Genomic DNA, 17,732 nt, shown 5'->3' on the forward strand with positions numbered 1-17,732 from the left:
GTCAGTGCTCTTAACCGCTGAGCCATCTCTCCAGCCCCGCCTTTGGTCTTTTTGAGATGGGGTCTGGCTATGAAATCATGGCTAGCCTCAAACCAGAAGTCTTCCTGCCTTGGTCTTACACGGATGAGGAATACAGGTGTAGCCCTCCATCCGGCAAGAGACCCACCCTGCTCCATGTGCAGCACAGACGGTGAACATAACAGCACAGCACAGCACAGCACTGTGATTAAAAAAAAAGCATAAGATAAAGTCAGCCCTGGGCACAGTGGCACATACCTAAAGTCCTAGCATTCAAAAGGCTGAGGCAAAGAAAATCCCAGGCTTGAGACCAGCTTCGTCTACGTAACAGGAGCCGATCACACACACACACTTCAGACACATCCTGAGAGCTTTTCTCAAAACAAGCTGCTCTGTGACAGCCAAACTGTGATTCACATCACAGGGTGGGGAGAAAATGTCTGCAGTTAGAGTCTGTGTTTGCATATCAGCTCACAGAGAGCTAGTAAGAGCAAGGAATCCTTCCTTAGGTTTCGGAGAGCCCAGAGACCTTCAGAGTAAGAGCAGCCAGACAGCAGAACCACGGCTCGGCCCCGCCCTCCTGCTCCCAGACATTCATTGCTTTCCTGTTGCTGTTTTCCCCAAAGGCTATGCCGATGCTGCCCACTGGAAGGTCTACATTGTAGCCAGAGGGGTCCAGCCTTTGGTCATCTGCGATGGAACCACTCTCTCGGATCTGTAGGAAACAACTGCTTGGAGACCTGAAACTCAGGCTGAAAAAGAGTGCGGAGCGGGGAATAAAAACACTGAAACACTTTGCATGGGTTGGTTGCTTAGTTACCTGCCCTGGATGTTTTGGCTGTCAGCTGTATGCTGGAGACAGTGGCTTGGGCCTAGCCATCTTGTCTGTCTGTAGCTTCCTCAGGAAAGATGGAAGCCTGGCTGCTGGCCAAGACTTCTCTCATTTCTCCTCCCCCAGGCTTTGGACTCCCAGGTATTGGAAATAGGCTGTGGCTCTTTGACTTGTGTGGACATGGCTCCTCTACTGTCTTCTTGGCCGTGGAGGGCAGCAGTGGGTCCTGATTCTGTTTGTCCACTCTTCCTTGCCGCATCACGCTGTACTTGGTGCGAAAGCCATAGCTGACTTTGATCACTACAGTTTGACAAGGAAAGTGAATTTGGAACCTGGGGGGCTTGGGGGGTGGGGAGGGACAGATTGGATAGCTGGAATTGCATGTTTAAAGGTGCCTGCACCTGTGTCGTGCTGCACACCTTTAGTCCCAGCACTTGGGAGGCAGGTGCATATCTTTTGAGTTCTAGGCTAAGCTGGTCTCCATAGTGAGTTCCTGGTCTCCAAGTGTTACATAATGAGACCCTGTCTCAACACTGTTCCACCACTCCCCCTGCGCCCCCCAGATCTAGGGATGTAGCTCAGTGGTAGAGTGCTTCCCAGACACGTTTGAGCCCAGAGTGCAGCCCTCAGCATCATGAAGAGGAGGACAGTGTACATCTTACATAATGTCCATGGCGCCTGGAGTTTCTGTAAGGGGTGCTGGAGACTGGGTTACAATTCAAGTCTTACTAAATCCTGGTTTCCTCCCACACTGCCATCAGATTGTTTTCTCAGAAGTTCGGCCTCCCCCAGCTGGCCAGCACCCTCTCTGCTAAGGCAGCAGAGCCTTTGTCAACTGCTGCTGCACCCCACCCCCTTCAGAAGGAATGAGTTAGAATAGCGGGCCTGAGGGAGACAGGGCACCTCCCTGAGTTTGATCTTTAGGCCTGACTTTCTACAGAGATGTCAGCAGCCTCAGAGCTGATGTAATGTGGTCGAGGGAGGAGCTGCAGAGCCAGAGAGCCGGAGCGTTTGCTGCAGGGTCTGCGGCTCACTTCAGGGCCCTCTGCCCTACCTTTTCTGTACCAGGGCAAGGTGAGATATTGGTTTAGTTGAGATGCAGGAGTATCCTAAATAATATTCTGTGCTTACTGCACCCCCAAGTGCTTTGGGGGTGTTCTTATCAAACAGTGCAAAAAAGGATGGTCTGCCCTCTTGTTCTTTTTTGGGGTCTTGCTGTGTAGCTCTGACTAGCCTCGAACTCATGTAGACCAGACTGGCCTCAAACTCACAGAGATCTGCCTGTGCCCCAAGTGCTGAAAATTAAAGGAGTATACCATTGCACCCAGCTTCCTCTACCTTCTTACTGGTCTTTTATTGATATGACTAGGTACTTGGTCGCTGGACGTCACTTACAAAGATGGACAAAAAGAATTGAGTGGCCTCTGGTTCCAAATTGCAGAAGTCAGATGTCTGCCCAGGTCTATAGGCCAAAGCAGCCAGTAGTGGTGGAAGTCATGACCCTCTGTGGGGTCCTCTCTGCCCTCGGAGGGGCCCTGTGCCTTCTTCCAGGCCCTCATTCCCTCCCATCTCACAACAGGGAGCATGAGTGGGGTCAACCAAAGAGGGTGCCAAAGAGAGGAGGCTGGGGTGGTTGTGGTTCGTGAAAGGCAGCCTTCACAAAGCTGAGTGGAAGGGCTCAGAGCCTCCTCTGGCTCAAGCAGGGACTGCACCTGGGGGAGCTTGTCCTTTGTGTGGCTGTTGGAGGGAAAACAAGCCTTTGTAGATAGGCTCCACTGCTAAGCAGTTAGGATTTCAGAGGTTGTAAGTCAAGAGGACCAAGCAGAGGCCAGCCCTGAGCTTCCAGAGTCCTTCCCCTGATGGTGCGGAGCAGGGTTCCACACAGGGCCTGGGGCTCCAGAGCCTGCTGAAATGTGATCTTTAGAGTTAACCACCGAGGGCTCTGAGGAGGCTCAGAGGTGAAGTGCAGGGCCACCGTCTCAGCCTGGGGGTTACCTTGTGTTCTTTCCCTGTTTGACTCGGAAAACTTGAAAACTAAGGAAACCTTGCCTGTATTGGCCTTAAGGACACATGGGAAGTCCCAAAACTCCCAGGCTGCTCTGCGGTGCAGCAGAGAAGCAGCAGAGACCAGTCCAGGCTTCTGTGTGTGCTTCAGCTGAGACGCCAGTGTGCGGGTTAAGGGAGAAGTTCTCAGGCTTTCCCACTCATAGCCACCACATAGAAGTCACCCACCTCAAGGAAGCCTGCAGGAAGGGCTGAGACCTGGAGACAGCAGCAGAGGGCCCTCTGCTTGCCTGCTGGTATGGAGGGGGGACGTGGCAAGGTGAGGAACTGGGAGACCAATCAGCTGTCTCACCTCAGGTGCCAGTGGGAATCAGCAGTGGGGCTCCAAAAGGATGGTATTGCCACAGGTTAATGTGTTTACTAGGCAGTGGCGTGGCCAGCTCTGTTTGAGTTGGGTTCATTCTCTGTGGGACTCTAGGCTCTAGATTGGCTCCCTGGGGAGGCAGGTGTTGTGAGCTAGCTTGAAGCATTTGTGCCCAAGTACCCAGAGCTCACACAGTCAACTCTGAATGGACACCACAGCCCTTGCAGCTTATGGAAGAGCCAGGGCTTGCCCTCGCCCCACTCTGGGTTTTATTAAGGAGAGGGAGTGACCTGTGACACTCACCAATTTGGTGCAATTCAGAGCAAATTTGGGTGTAGGCTTGTTTATTTGTTTGAGACAGGACCTCCTTGTGTAGCCCTGGCTGTCCTGGAACTTACTACACAGAACAAGCTAGCCTTAAGTCACAGAGATCTGTGTGTCTGCCTCCCAAGTCCTGGGATAGTATGGTTTGTCTTCTAAAAGAAAAGAATAACATCCCCAGTCCTTCTGGCTTCCTGTTTCCCTGGAGACGGAGATGCTGCCCTTCAACATAGCATAGTCCAGCGCAGAAGATTCACGAGGAAGGAAACTGAGGCTAGAACAGGAAACCACAACAGGTGGGCAGGCGAGCAGGCGGGCAGGCAGGCAGGGCGGTCCCATCCAGGAAGACTGTCATTCTTAGCCTGTGGGCGTGCCCCACTGGGGTGGGAGCCTGTGACCAGGAAAGTCAGCAAGGTAGGAGCCCCAAGGGTAAGACAAGCTGGAAGAAAGATCCTCGTCAGGATCTTTATATAAGTTCTCTCCCCATGACCTCCCCATTTAAGAACTTTTTTTTTTTGACCGCATGTAGCTGGAGCATAACTGCGTCCAGCCGTTTTCCCATCACTGCCTTTCCAGATGTGTATCCAGCTCCAGCTGTGGGTCCCCTTGGAGTTGCATCACTTGTTTTTCAGTTCTCAATCTTCTAGTCCCTTCTTCCAAAGCCCAGCAGAGGCCCCAGGGTCGGATCCATTGCTCAGAAAGCCAGTGTCACATTCCTTCCTTCCCCACAGGTGACCTCAGCCTTGTCCCTGTGGCTTGGATGTGTTCAGCCCATCGCTTCCACAGCAGCTGTTCAAGGGTCAGTATCTCCTGGCCCAGCCGAAGCTGGTAGTGTGTGGGGAGGGGAAGGAGAAGGAAGGGAAGGGGCTCACCCACCCACCACCCAGCTGGTGACTCAAGAGAAGTGCTTGCCCACTAAGAAGCTGTAGGTGCTTATGGAGACAGCCCTGTGGCAAATGAAAAACAGGACTCTGGGCAGGCAGCCAGCCTCACCTAGTCCCCAGATATCCAGCAGCTCCTCCCAGAAAGGAGAGCGGGGAGATGGACAGGTGCTCACTCTGTGCCCAAACCAGCTTGCCTGGGCACATTAGGACTACAAGTTCTGGGCTCTGGAGGGAAAAACCCTCCAGCCAGCTTGTCGGTGGTCCAGGCCCCTCCGCGTCTGGGTTCCTTGCCTTGCATAATTTCGGCATTAGTGCTAAATACATCTGTCATTTTTCCCCCTCTGGAGAATGGAATGTCCAGACTCCTGAAGCCGAGCTGGGGTCAGAGAATGGTTACATAAGCAAGCAGGGACCCTCCCGCCTCTCCCGGTGCCTGTCAGTCAGGCAGTGGTCACTCGTCCAAAAGCCAGAGCTGCCAGCACCCCGCAGAGAAGGGGACCCCACCCGCTGTGTGTTTTGAGTTTCGGGCAAATTGGGAAGTCAGAACATCTGCTTTGCACCAAGTTTTACCTCATTACACCACAGCCACTCTGGGGTGGGGTCCTCCCGGGCAGCCATCCTTACTCTCCACAGAGCCCCTCCCTCAAGCTGAGCTTGGTGCAGGACGCATCAACCATGGCATTTCCAGAGAAGCCTGTCTCACTCACGAGGCAGCTTCCCTTCCACGCCGTTCCCCAGGAAGGGGCTAACAGTGGCCTCTACCCATCCCTTCCTGTCTCCTACGGAAAGACCAACGACAGATGCCCAGAGTAGGGGAGAAAAGGCACAAGGTAGCCAAGGATGCCCCAAGCATAGGCTCTTTCTACTGTCCTCAGGGAGTCGAGCTGGATGCATTCCCATGTGGGCCACGTGAGGACAGAGGAACTTACCAGTCCTAGCCCCAGGGCCCCACAGGTGACCACAGGCAGTGCGCTGCAAACTCAGAGAGGTAGAGAGCGGAGTGAATGAAGGCTGTGTGAGGGAATGTTTACATGTGTGGCTTGGTAAGAAGGAACCTGTTCTTGCTGTCCTCTTCCATTTCTTTTCCTCAAAAAGTGGATGGCGAGTAGGCCCTTAAGGCAGGCCTGAGACACTGTGCCCTAGGGCCTCTGGTCTCCCCTTCCCCCTATCCCCCCCACCCCTGCCTTCACCTGCACTCACAGCTCTCATCCTCCAGCTGCAGCATCTACCCAAGGCTTCTCATCTGCTGCCCCTCAAGGGCAGGGTCTCAGCCCTCGCCACACTTCCTCCCTCACCCTTGGGCTTTTTACTCAAAATTCAGACAGGATTCCTCTGTCCTTGCCAGGCAGCTGCACAGAACCTGATGTGACCACACGTCCTCCAGGGTACCCCCACTCACAGTGGCACCCCACTCACAGTGGCACAAGTGGAGGCCCCAAGTCTCCTGCTGGCTCAGTCTAGGCACCACCAGACAAGCAGCACACAGTTAATATGGCTTTAAGTCATTGTGCTGTGTGCATTTGTGTGTATATGTGTATATATGTATATAATATAGATCATGATTTCTTTTTATATAAATGTATAACAGGGCCATATTTTTTTCTGGTTTTGTTGTAATTGTTATTTTCAGACAAGGTCCATATATAGTCCTGGCTGGTCTGGAACTTACCTTATAGACCAGGTTTAGCCTTGGACTCGCAAAGCTCTGCCTACCTCTAGCTCCCACGTGCTGAGATCATAGCAACACACCACCATGTCCAGCCCCAAGGCAATCTTACTTCATTTTTCTTTCTTCCTAGGTCCTGTTCCCTCCCCCCACCCCCACTGAGCCTCAACCTCCCCTGCTAAGCCACAAACACAGCTATGCTCCACTGCAGATCTTTTCTTTTAAGTGAGAGGGTGTTCTCACATAAACTACGCTGGCCTTATGTAGCTAAAAAATGATCTGAACTTCATAGCATCCTGCGTCTACTTTCAGAGGACTGAGATTACAGTCAGGTGCTATGATACCTGAGATGGAAACCAAGGGTTCGTGTTTGCCAGGTGAACCACATCACCAGCCCCTCAGAAATGGAGCCTTCCTGGGGGCACCCTTACCTCACAGCTCCTCACGGGCCTTCACTCTCATTCTTTCTCACCTTTAACACTTTGTGGTGAGGTTGCGCCTGGTTCCCCTGACAGGTTTCTGCTGTCAGGGGAACCAGGGCAGAGCGAGTGAGCGAGCGAGCGAGCGTTTACATTATACACGAGAAGCTAGTGCTAAGTATTTATTTGCACGAAATGAATGTTATTGTTCATTACCACCCTAATGTTTGCTCTTCACAAGTCACTGCGCTCCAGAGTCATAACTCATTTGCCTGCTCGGAATTAAACATTTTAGCACCTCTGCCTCCAATTAGCGTCTGGTTCATGTTGAAGGAAGGAAGGTAGCCCTTCTCACCCTAACCTTAGCCCTCAAGAGCATCTGAGAGTGACTTGAGAATCCCCTGCTCCTCCCTCCTCCCTCTCCCTCTCCCTCCCTCCTCCCTCTCCCCTCTCTCCTCTCTCCCTTCTCCCCAGGGTTCTCACCCTCACCACTCCCTCCCAAGGCCTCTACTCTACTACTAGGACCTCAGGACCGAGGAACCATCGAGCCACCGTGTCCCTCGGGTCCCTTTACCTTGCCCTTACTCTGTCTTGTGCACACATTGCCCAGGGAGAGTGCCCCTCTTTACATCTTGCCTTCCTCCAGCCTGCAGGGCAGTGCACAGCACTCCTGAGGCCAGCCCTGGGTAGCACCCCAGTGCCCAGAGCTCATCGCTGTGCTCGGAACCCCACTCCCTCACCTTCCCCACAGCGAACCTGCCTGTCTCCCAGGGCTCCACTCGTCTCTCATCCTCCGCTCTCTCCTCAGGACCACATCCTCATTCGCCAGCCCCACTGCTAAGCTCTGTAACACTTTGTTTTTAAGATTTATTTATTAGCCTTTCGGCCGCCGCAGCCATCTTCCAGTAACTCACCAAAATGATGAACACAAAGGGAAAGAGGAGAGGCACCCGGTACATGTTCTCTAGGCCTTTTAGGAAACATGGCGTTGTTCCTTTGGCCACATACATGCGAATCTACAACAAGGGTGATATTGTAGACATCAAGGGAATGGGCACTGTTCAAAAAGGAATGCCCCATAAGTGCTACCACGGCAAAACCGGAAGAGTCTACAATGTCACCCAGCATGCCGTGGGCATCATTGTCAACAAGCAGGTTAAGGGCAAAATTCTGGCCAAGAGGATCAATGTGCGGATTGAGCACATCAAGCACTCAAAGAGCAGAGACAGCTTCCTGAAGCGGGTGAAGGAGAACGACCAGAAGAAAAAGGAAGCCAAGGAGAAGGGCACCTGGGTGCAGCTGAAGCGCCAGCCTGCACCACCCAGAGAAGCACACTTTGTGAGGACTAACAGAAAAGAGCCTGAGCTGTTGGAGCCCATTCCATACGAATTCATGGCCTAATGTACACAAAGAAATAAAATACCAGCACCAGGAAAAAAAAAAAAAAGATTTATTTATTATATGTGTAAGTATACTGTAGCTGTCTTCAGACACACCAGAAGAGGGCATCAGATCTCATTATGGCTGGTTGGTTGCTGGGAATTGAACTCAGGACCTCTGGAGGAGCAGTGGGTGCTCTTAACCACTGAGCCATCTCTCCAGCCCGGGGTTTGGGTTTTTATAAACTTATCTTTTTAGAGAAGTTTTTAGGTTCACAGCAATATCAAGACAGGGAGATACCACACACACACACACACACACACACCACACTAGCACACACAGCCTTCCCACCTCCCAACACCCTGCACCAGACGAGAACAGTCCTTACAACCATGAGCCAGTGCTGACCTGTCATTTCCACCCGTAGACTTAAGTCTACCCCAGGTTCACTGGACTCTTGCCGTGCCACACTGTACAGTTTGAACAAGCATAGATCATGCACACCGTTATAGTACTATATACTATATATATGTTGGGGTTTTTTGTTGTCGTTTGTTTTGTTTTTGAGACATGGCCCTCCCTGGCTTTTCTGAAAGTCACTATGTAGACTAGGCTGGCCTCTAAATCACAGATTGGCTGCCTCTGTTAGGACTAAGGGTGTGTGTCACCACACCTAGCCCAAGCAGTATAAGTAGACTTATTGGTCAGCTCTATTTATCTATCCACCTTCCCCACTCCCTGGCTCCTGGAAACATCTTTTTCCCCACTATCCTCACAGGCTAGTCTTTCCCAGAGTGCTATGTGATGGGGTCATCATACAGTATGAAGACTGGCTTCTTCGTGGTAGACACAGACATGATCCTTCTCCACCTTGGTTTGGCAGACTATGCGCGAGTCCTTTCAGTGCTGTGTAACACCCATTGTTTGCACGTCCCGGGGCTTCTTTGTTCATCTGCCGGCACAGCCATTCTTGGTCCCATCTAGGTTTGAACAGAGGTGAAGCAGCTAAAACACACTACATGCTGGCTTTGTGCGGACACAACAGCTGGAGGATCTACAGTACAAGGAGTTAACTTTTATGAAACCATCAGATCTTCTTACCAAGTGTATGTAACAATCTTGCGTCCAGTCAACCATGAGATGTGGGGGATCTTTTGTCTGTTTTTGTTTTTGTTTTTGTTTGAGACAGGGTTTCTCTGTGTAGCCCTGGCTGTCCTGGAACTCACTTTGTAGACCAGGCTGGCCTTGAACTCAGAAATCCACCTGTCTCTGCCTCCCGAGTGCTGGGATTAAAGGCATGCGCCACCACGCCCGGTTTGTCTGTTTTTTAATTCTTTGACAACTTCATGCATGTGTGCCATGCATTTCGGTGACTTTCCCCATTACCCTCTCTCATCCCTCTGCCATTCCCACTGAAGCTCTTTCCTAAGGTGCCTCCCTCCCTTCTTTGATGGATGTCGCTGCCGGTTTTACTTAAGGTTGGCTGCTTCAGCATGGGTAGGACTACTTACTGACATGTGGACAACTTACCATCAACTACCCGGATGAAGAAACGACTCCTCCCACCCCAGATGCCATAAACTACTAACAGCTCTTCAGGGACAGATGGGGCCTCGTCGGCTCCTCCCTCGGCCGTGACGGGATATGAACAGACGACCCCAGTCTTAGCGCAGGTTTTGACCACAGCTGCTGAACTGTGTGTAATGGCTGAATTCTGTCCACCCATTGGCAAGTCCCCTGAGCCTTGGGATGGATGATAAGAGGTCTCAGTGCTGACTCCCAGAACGCTGACTAGTCACAAGTCCCTGCATTAACTCTCGCCCAAGCACTGAGAGATTTTGTCGCTCTCCGTCTTTGCCAGCATGCGGTGACGTGCACGTTTGGATTCTGGCCCTCTGTCTGGTCTGTATTACTGGTATTACCGTCTTATTTTCATTTGTGATTCCCCAGTGATGTATGATGGCAAACACTTGCTCTTTGCCATCCATGTGTCTTCATTCGGGAGTTCCCCGGGGGTCTTTGGCCGTTTTTTAAGTTAGGTTGCTTGTTTTCTTACATTGCATTTAAGAGTCTGCTGTATGTTTTAGTAATCATTCCTTATTAACTGTCTTTCTCCAGACTGTGGCCTGCGTCAAGAGTGACGCTGTTGTTTAAGAGCAGAAGTGCACCCTTTCCTTGTGTGTGGTTTTCCTGAAATAGTCCCATTGAAGCCCAGGCTAGCCTCAAACCCTCAGGCCTCTTGCTCATCTTTCTGGGCACGGGGATTGCAAATCTGAAGCACCACCCCCTGAGGAAAGGTTCTGATTTCCAGTCAAGCCAGCTTATGCACTGTGCCCTTGATACTGGCTGCAAAAGCCTCCTCCAGGGCTGGAGGAGCATCATGGACATGCCTTCTGTCCAGGAAGCCAGAAGAGGACCTCAGATCCCCTGGGACTGGCGGTGCACACAGTTATAAAGCTCCGGGTGGGTGCTAGCTAGGAGTCGAACTTGGGTCAGCCATTTCTCCAGCCCTCCTCTTTATTTTTTCATTATTTACATTTTCATTTGAGACACTCACATGTTCTCGGCTGGCTGCAGTCAAGGGTGACCTTGGATTTCTGGTCCCCCTGCCTCCACCCTGAGTGCTGGGACTGCATGTGTGCTGTGCCTAGTTTACACAGTGCTGGGGATTGAGCCCAGGTCTTTGTGTGTGCTTGGGTGTCACAGTTAGGGTCTCTACTGCTGTGACAGATCCCATGACCAAAAGCTACTTGGGAAGGAAAGGATGTATTCAGCTTACAGTTATAGTCCATCAGCAAGGGGAGTCAGGGGCAGGAACCTTAAGGCTGATGCAGAGGCCATGGAGGAGTGGCTGGCTTTCATGGCTTGCTCAGCCTGCTTTCTTACAGAACCCAGGACCACCAGCCCAGGGCCAGCACCCACCCAGTGAGAAGAGCTGGCTTTTCCCCCAACAATCACCATGTAAGAAAATGCCTCACAGACTTGCCTACAGGCCAACCTGGTATGGGAATTGTCTCAAGTGATTTCCCCTCTCCCTAAATGGCCTGGCCTGTTGTCGAGCTGACCTAAAGCTAGCCAGCGCACTAGTCAAGGCCTACACTTCCAGTCCACTAAAATAACTGCGCATGCATCCAGTTCTACCGCCTCCATGAGATTCCAGCAAAGCTCACGGTAGCATGTGTTTTGTGGATGCCAACAGATGACTCTCAGCTTCCCAGTGTGCAAAATACTCAGAAGGTTCCACTCAGCACAGAAGAAACAGGTGGCGCTCACTGCTGCTGGGGTTTGCGGTAAAGCCCCAGCAGCCATACAGCACGGTCCTTGTAAAAGAATTCAGAGAGAGCAGTGGGGCACAGGGTCAGAGTGTGCTTCCCAGCACTGACATAGGAAAGAAGGGAGAGGGAAGGGAGGGAAGAAAGAAAAAGAGAGAAAGAAAGAAGTAAAACCCACAGACTGGGTTACGTAGACTGAAACACTGCAAACTAGAAGAAAACCTAGGCAACCCTGAATACAGAGGTGATGTTTAAAAATGTGATATCTGGGTGTTTGGCCTACATGGTATGTCACATGTGTGCACACATATGTATGCAATGCCCATAGAGGCCAAAAGAGGCCAGATCCTTTGGAACTGGCGCTATGGACAGCTATGAGTCACCTCATGGACCAAACTCTGCAAGAGCAGGAACCCCCTTCCCCAGCCCCAGGGGAGGTTTTTGCAGCCAGTATCAAAGGCACAGTGCATAAGCTGGCTTGACTGGAAATCAGAACCTTTCCTCAGGGGGTGGTGCTTCAGATTTGTAATCCCCGTGACCAGAAAGATGAGCAAGAGGCCTGAGGGTTTGAGGCTAGCCTGGGCTTCAATGGGACTATTTCAGGAAAACCACACACAAGGAAAGGGTGCATTTCTGCTCTTAAATATAGTGCTCTTTAATCATGTATGTTAGATATAGATTATTTATATATAATATACATTATATATATATTAGGGAAGACAGACAGGTTGTGTCATGGGACGCAGAGGGTCAGACCATAGACTCAGGCATGCCAAGCAAGGGCTGTACAGCTGAGTGACATCCGCAGGCTATTTTAATTAGAAGTTATGATTCCCACCCTATGATAATATTTTTGAACGTTAGTTCCTTTTTGCTCAGTTTTACGATTGCATTCCTCCAACATGATGCGTGCTTTCGGCTTTCCTAACGGCCTTACTGACAAGCCCCTGGACACCGTCCTCTGGACGGAGAGTTCACCAAGTGTCTCTTATTTTTCTGCATAATAGCTTAGTTTTTGTCAATAATCATTTTCAGTTATTTCTCTGTGTGTGGGTGTTTTGCCTGCCTGCATACCTGCACACTATGTGGATGTCTGGTGTCTGCAGAGGCCAAAATAGGCCATCAGGTCCCTTGGAACTGTAGCTACAAACAGTTTTGAGCATGCTGGGAATCAAACCTGAGTCCTCTTGGCCAGGAGCCATCTCTCCAGAATCCACTGTTTGCTATGGGTCCATGCTTACCATGTTGAAGGTGTTTGCAGAGGCCAGAAGGCAGCACTGGATCCCCTGGAGTTAACAGTGGGCCATGAGCTGCCAGATATGGATGCTGGGTGCCAAGCTTGGGTCCTCTGCGAGTGCAGCAATTGCTCTTAATTGCTATGCCATCTCTCCTGCCTTGCTTAATGAATCCTTCTTTAACTGTGTGAGGATATTTGCTTCTGAGTATCTCTATATATCACTCTCTGTGTTATAATTCTGGCTTTTTTAAAAAACAAAACACCTTTTTGGGGCTGGAGAGATTGATCAGTGGTTAAGAGCACTGGCTGCTCTTCCAGAGGTCCTGTGCTCAATTCCCAGCAACCACATGGTGGCTCACAACCATCTGTAAGGAAATCTGGTGCCCCCTTCTGGCCTGTGGATGTATATGCATCAGAGTACTTACACATTAATTTTTTCCCCACATTTTCTTAAATTAGGTATTTTCTTCATTTACATTTCAAATGCTATCCCAAAAGTCCCCTGCCATTAATTTTTTTAAAGGTGATATTTCTGGGGTTTTTTATTTTATTTTATTTTTTTAGCACTCCCTCCCTCCCACAGCCCACATAGGACTTGCCACAGGCCACCTTTGCTCTCTGGGTCTCTGTCCTTTCTCACCTTCCTGAGTCTTCACTCTCCATATTTTGTTATTTGAGTAAAATGTTCTGTAAGTGGATTGTTAAATCAACTAGTGTTTCTTGTGACTCTGAATTTGAATGTTTGGACCACATTCGAAAACAACAAATAGCATCTTCCCTCAATGTTCTCTCACACTTTCTCTTTTTCTGCCTGTTACAGATTCATTTGAATTCATTTGCTTTGATACATGTTCTGAGATCTGTTTTGGAACCTTCTTTGCTCTGGTCTGCTTTCCAAAAGTTTTGAATCTTCTTTGATATTTCTTCTCTATCGTAAACTAAACATTTGGAACACAATTCCAAAATCTTTGTTTGTTTGTTTTAGTAGAAATGCTAACATTTCTAAAACACACAATAAATGATCATGTTCCCCCTTTCCCTTCCTGTGCCCTCTCCTACCCACATCCCTCCCTCCCTGTGCCCCCATAATTGCTTTATTCTCCCTCCCAAGTGGGACTGAGGCATCCTCATCTGTGCCCGTCTGCTTGCTACCCTTCATGAGTTCTGTGGACTGTATCCTGGGTACCCTGTGCTTTCTTGGTTACTATCCACTTATTGTTGAGCACATACCATACACAGCCTTTTGTGTCTGAGAAACCTCGCAGATCAGGTTCCTGCACAGGAACGAACGGTTTCCTAGCTGCCTACCTTTTCCTGTTCTCTTCTCCACCCCACTCCCATTTTTTTTCAATCCTTATATTTACCTCCACTAGGAGAAAATACTGAAAATGAAATCATCAAACCCAAGGAAGAGGGCCACTGATGTGGCTCAGTGGGTAAGGATGCTGTCACCAATCCTGACTACCGAAGTTTCCTCCCCAGCACCCCCATGGTAGGAGAGAACTGTCCCCTACAAGCGTCCTGAGCACACACACCAGGGCATACACAACTCCCACACACACACACAGCATCTAATAGAAATAATAACCATTTAGCTGGGCGTGGTGGCCCATGCCTTTAATTCCAGCACTAGGGAGGCAGAGGCAGGCAGATTTCTGAGTTCGAGGCCAGCCTGGTCTACAAAGTGAGCTCCAGGACAGAGAAACCCTGTCTCGAAAAACCACCACCAACAACAACAACAAAAAGAAGTAATAACCATTCAACAAGACTCCACACTCAAGCCAAATCCGGCTTGGTAAGCCCTTTCTTTTTTATTGCTGAGACCCTCACAAACAGGGCCACCTTGTCCCTCAGGCCGGACAGTCGGCTTCCGTACAAACCTTATTTGGGCTTTCTGGGTGACTTTAGGTTTCCTTGCTAACCAACACGGCTTGTATCTATAGGGGACAGGACAGGCCTCGTTTCTGCCATCCTCTGAGGACAGGTGTCCTTCAGCTTCCAGAGCTGTCCTTCAGGCCACCAGTGGACAGTGCATCCGGCCCTGGCTGGCAGATGGACCCCGACCCATACTTCTGAGCCCTGCCCTTTCTGCACAGAGGGAACAGAGCTGAAACCCTGAGCTGGGCCGTCAGGAGCAGCCAATGGCCTCAGCCTGTGGGAACATTGCCTATTTCTGTGGTTGGTCTGTCTCTGGCCCTTCTACACTCCCAACAACCCAATTCCACCCAGAACCCTGTGGATGTTCACTGTCTCTGCACAGCCCCACACCATGCAGAGCCTCCTGGGGACTCCTAACCCAGAATGGCCTTACCCTGCTGGCCTGGCTTTGAAGAACAAAGACAAATTTCTTCCAGGGCTGAGCCTTTCAGCATTCTGTGTATGTGTGCATGTGTATGTGTGTGTATGTGTGTGTGCATGTTTGTGCGTGTGTATGTGTGTGTGTATGTATGTATGTGTGCATGTCTGTGTGTGCATGTGTGTGTGTTCTGCTCCTGGTGTCCCTCAGGCAGCCCACTTGGATGACAGCAGCTACATCCTCCTGGTTGAGCACCCTTGCCACACGAGAAGCCTGAGGAGCAACCTCAGCCCAGAAGATGCCTCTTGGCCCACAGATGCCCCCCCCCCTCCTTTTAGCTCACTCCTGGTGCCCAGCAGCTTGATCTCTGCCAGTGTCTATGCATCTCATCTGGAGCTGGACACTGCACCAGGGGCCGCCTGTTCGCTTTGTGTAGCGGTGACTGACCAAATGCCAGAGGAGAAACAATGAAAGGCAGGGGGGTTGTTTTGGATCAACATGTAAGAAGGAAAGTGATTCATCATGGCAGGAAGGCACCACACTACATCTTCTGTCAGGAAGCAGGGAAATCAGGAAGTGGGGCCCAGCTATAAAAACAAAAAACAAACAAACAAACAAAACCCCAAAAACCTTAAACCAGCTGAGTGTGGTGTCACATGTCTTTAACCCCAGCACTTGGGAGGGCAAATGATCTCTTAAGTTTGAGACCAGCCTGGTATACAAAGTGAGTTCCAGGACAGCCAGGGCTACACAGAGAAACCCTGTCTCGGAAAAAAAAAATTAAAAAAACACAAAAAATCCTAAGCCCCACGCCTATGACTCATTTCCCCCTAAAGGTTTTACAGCCTACAGCTGCTGATGGAGTATCCCCTGCAGGGGACATCTAGGAAGGGTCAGTGACCCTGCTACATGAAGTCTCTCCACCTCACCGAGAAGACTGGGAGATAAGCAGCCAAACACTGGAAAACAGGATGCTCTCTGAAAAGAAAAACCATCGAACTACACAAAACAAAGACCGACAGCTGACAGAGTCACCTGAGGAGCAGATCCTCGTATGTGAAACAATAGAGAACCTGCAAGTCAGAAGGGCAGGGAGCCTCTAATGAGGCTCAGAAAAGGGACAGCCACAGCCATGCAGGCAGGCACAGAGTCCTCTGGGGTAACAGAATGGGCCTGGGCCTTCTAGGCTATCTCCTGACAAAAGAGGCTGCATTGCTGTGACCGAAATGCTACCTGAGGGAAGCAGCATTTTGTTGGTGGTTTCTAAGGTCCATGGAGTTCTGGTCATCATAGGATCGGGGAGGGGACAGAGCAGAGCGGCTCACGGCACAGCGACCAGGAAACAGAAAAGGAAGCTAAAGGAGGCAGCAAGGGGCAAGCCTCCAAAAGCCGGCTCCAAGTGACCTCCCTTCATCACCACCCCCCCCAACACACACACACTAATGCCACTGTCACCTCTGAATCCATGTTAGGTGCAGATTATCATTGGTCAGCTCAGAGCAGTGTGGAAATGTAGAGAATAGACCAGAAGAGGGTGTCCCCACTCTCACTGCACCTCTGGGACCTGGGTGGAGACTCTAGGAAGTGAGTCCCTCACTGGGACTCATTTCCCACAACCAGGCTCCTGTCCAAGCCTCCAAGCCACCAGCCACTCCAAACCTCACATCATGATGCAGGCAGGGGGCTGGACAGAGGTGGATTAGCCCAAGTGGATGCTGGAGAATGGAATCCGAGAATAAAGCCAGACTGTGGGGCCTGGGGCCCAGTGAGGAGCTGTGCTCAGATGAACACGGACCATTGGAGCCAACTATGTTGCTGGATAGGAAGATAGGAAGTGCTGTTTAAAAAGCATTAGCCTGCTGAGCAGTGGTGACTCACGCCTTTAATCCCAACACTTGGGAGGCAGAAGCAGGCAGATTTCTGAGTTCGAGGCCAGCCTGGTCTACAGAGTGAGTTCCAGGACAGCCAGGACTACATAGAGAAACCTGTCTCGAAAAACCAAAAAAAAAAAAAAAAAAAAAAAAAAAAAAAAAAAAGCATTAGTCTTGCTGGCTGCCAAGGAGCTTAGGTTTGGCATCACAGACCGTCCACCACAGTGGGCAACAGAAAGGAAGGCATCAGAGAGCCTCAAAGATAGATGTGTGCAAAGACTGACCAAGCAGCATTTGTATTAGAGGTGAGGGACAAACATCCATCAGAAGGAAAACAAACAAATATCTAATTAAAAAAAAAAAAAAGGTTAGCCTGGGCCAGGCCAAGCGCCTTTAATCCTAGCACTTGGGAGGCAGAGGCAGTCAGATTTCTGAGTTCAAGGCCAGCCTGGTCTACAGAGTGAGTTCCAGGACAGCCAGGGCTATACAGAGAAACCCTGTCTCAGGGGGAAAAAAAAAGATGTATGTATGTATGTATGTATGTATGTATTTATTTATTTATGTATATAAGTACACTGTAGCTGTACTGATGGTTGTGACCCATCATGTGGTTGCTGGGAATTTGAATTCAGGACCTCTGTGCTCTGGTCGGCCCTGCTCACTCCAGTTGACCTGCTTGCTCCACCCTAAAAGTTTATTATTTTATCTAAGTACACAATAGCTGTCTTCAGACAGTACCAGAAGAGGGCGTCAGATCCCATTACAGATGGTTGTGAGCCACCATGTAGTTGCTGGGAATTGAACTCAGGACTTCTGGAAGAGCAGTCAGTGCTCTTAACTGCTGAGCCATCTCACCAGCCCCCGATTTTTTTTTTTTTTAATAATTACACGCTACATAAATTTTGTTCACTCTTAAGCTGTTCCCCCTCCAGTGCTCATAGATGTGTGCTGCCAGGGACTTCAATTCCATGTGGCATGTCCTCTAGAGAACATCTTTTTAAAAACAGAGGAGGAGGAGGGAAGGAGGGGGAGAGAGGAGGGCTGGAGAGATGGCTCAGCTGTTAAGAGCACTGGCTGCTCTTCTGGAGGACCTGAGTTCTATTCCCAGTACCCACATACATGATAGGAACACCATCTATACATGCATCTACCATCTGTAGATCACAAC

General features: G+C 50.2%; 1 protein-coding gene and 1 pseudogene across 5 annotated transcripts in view; both read left to right on the forward strand.

The window, feature by feature from the left end:
- Positions 1-2,177, forward strand: part of BC004004 (cDNA sequence BC004004) — a 34,101-nt gene extending 31,924 nt beyond the window's left edge. For 4 of the 5 annotated variants that reach the window (NR_166461.1, NR_166462.1, NM_001379078.1 and 1 more), the window contains one exon: positions 645-2,177. Coding sequence is in view for 3 of the 5 variants with exons in the window: in NM_001379078.1 (NP_001366007.1) it covers positions 645-739 (95 nt within the window). In the remaining 2 variants the exon portion in view is untranslated. The remainder of the gene's footprint in view (positions 1-644) is intronic. The other variant, NM_030561.3, reaches the window with a different exon arrangement.
- A 5,249-nt stretch (positions 2,178-7,426) lies between these two features.
- Positions 7,427-7,909, forward strand: Gm10045 (annotated as a pseudogene).
- Positions 7,910-17,732: the final 9,823 nt, after the last annotated feature.

The sequence above is a fragment of the Mus musculus genome, chromosome 17 (genome assembly GCF_000001635.26).
Source record: "Mus musculus strain C57BL/6J chromosome 17, GRCm38.p6 C57BL/6J".
Classification (NCBI taxonomy): Eukaryota; Metazoa; Chordata; class Mammalia; order Rodentia; family Muridae; genus Mus; species Mus musculus.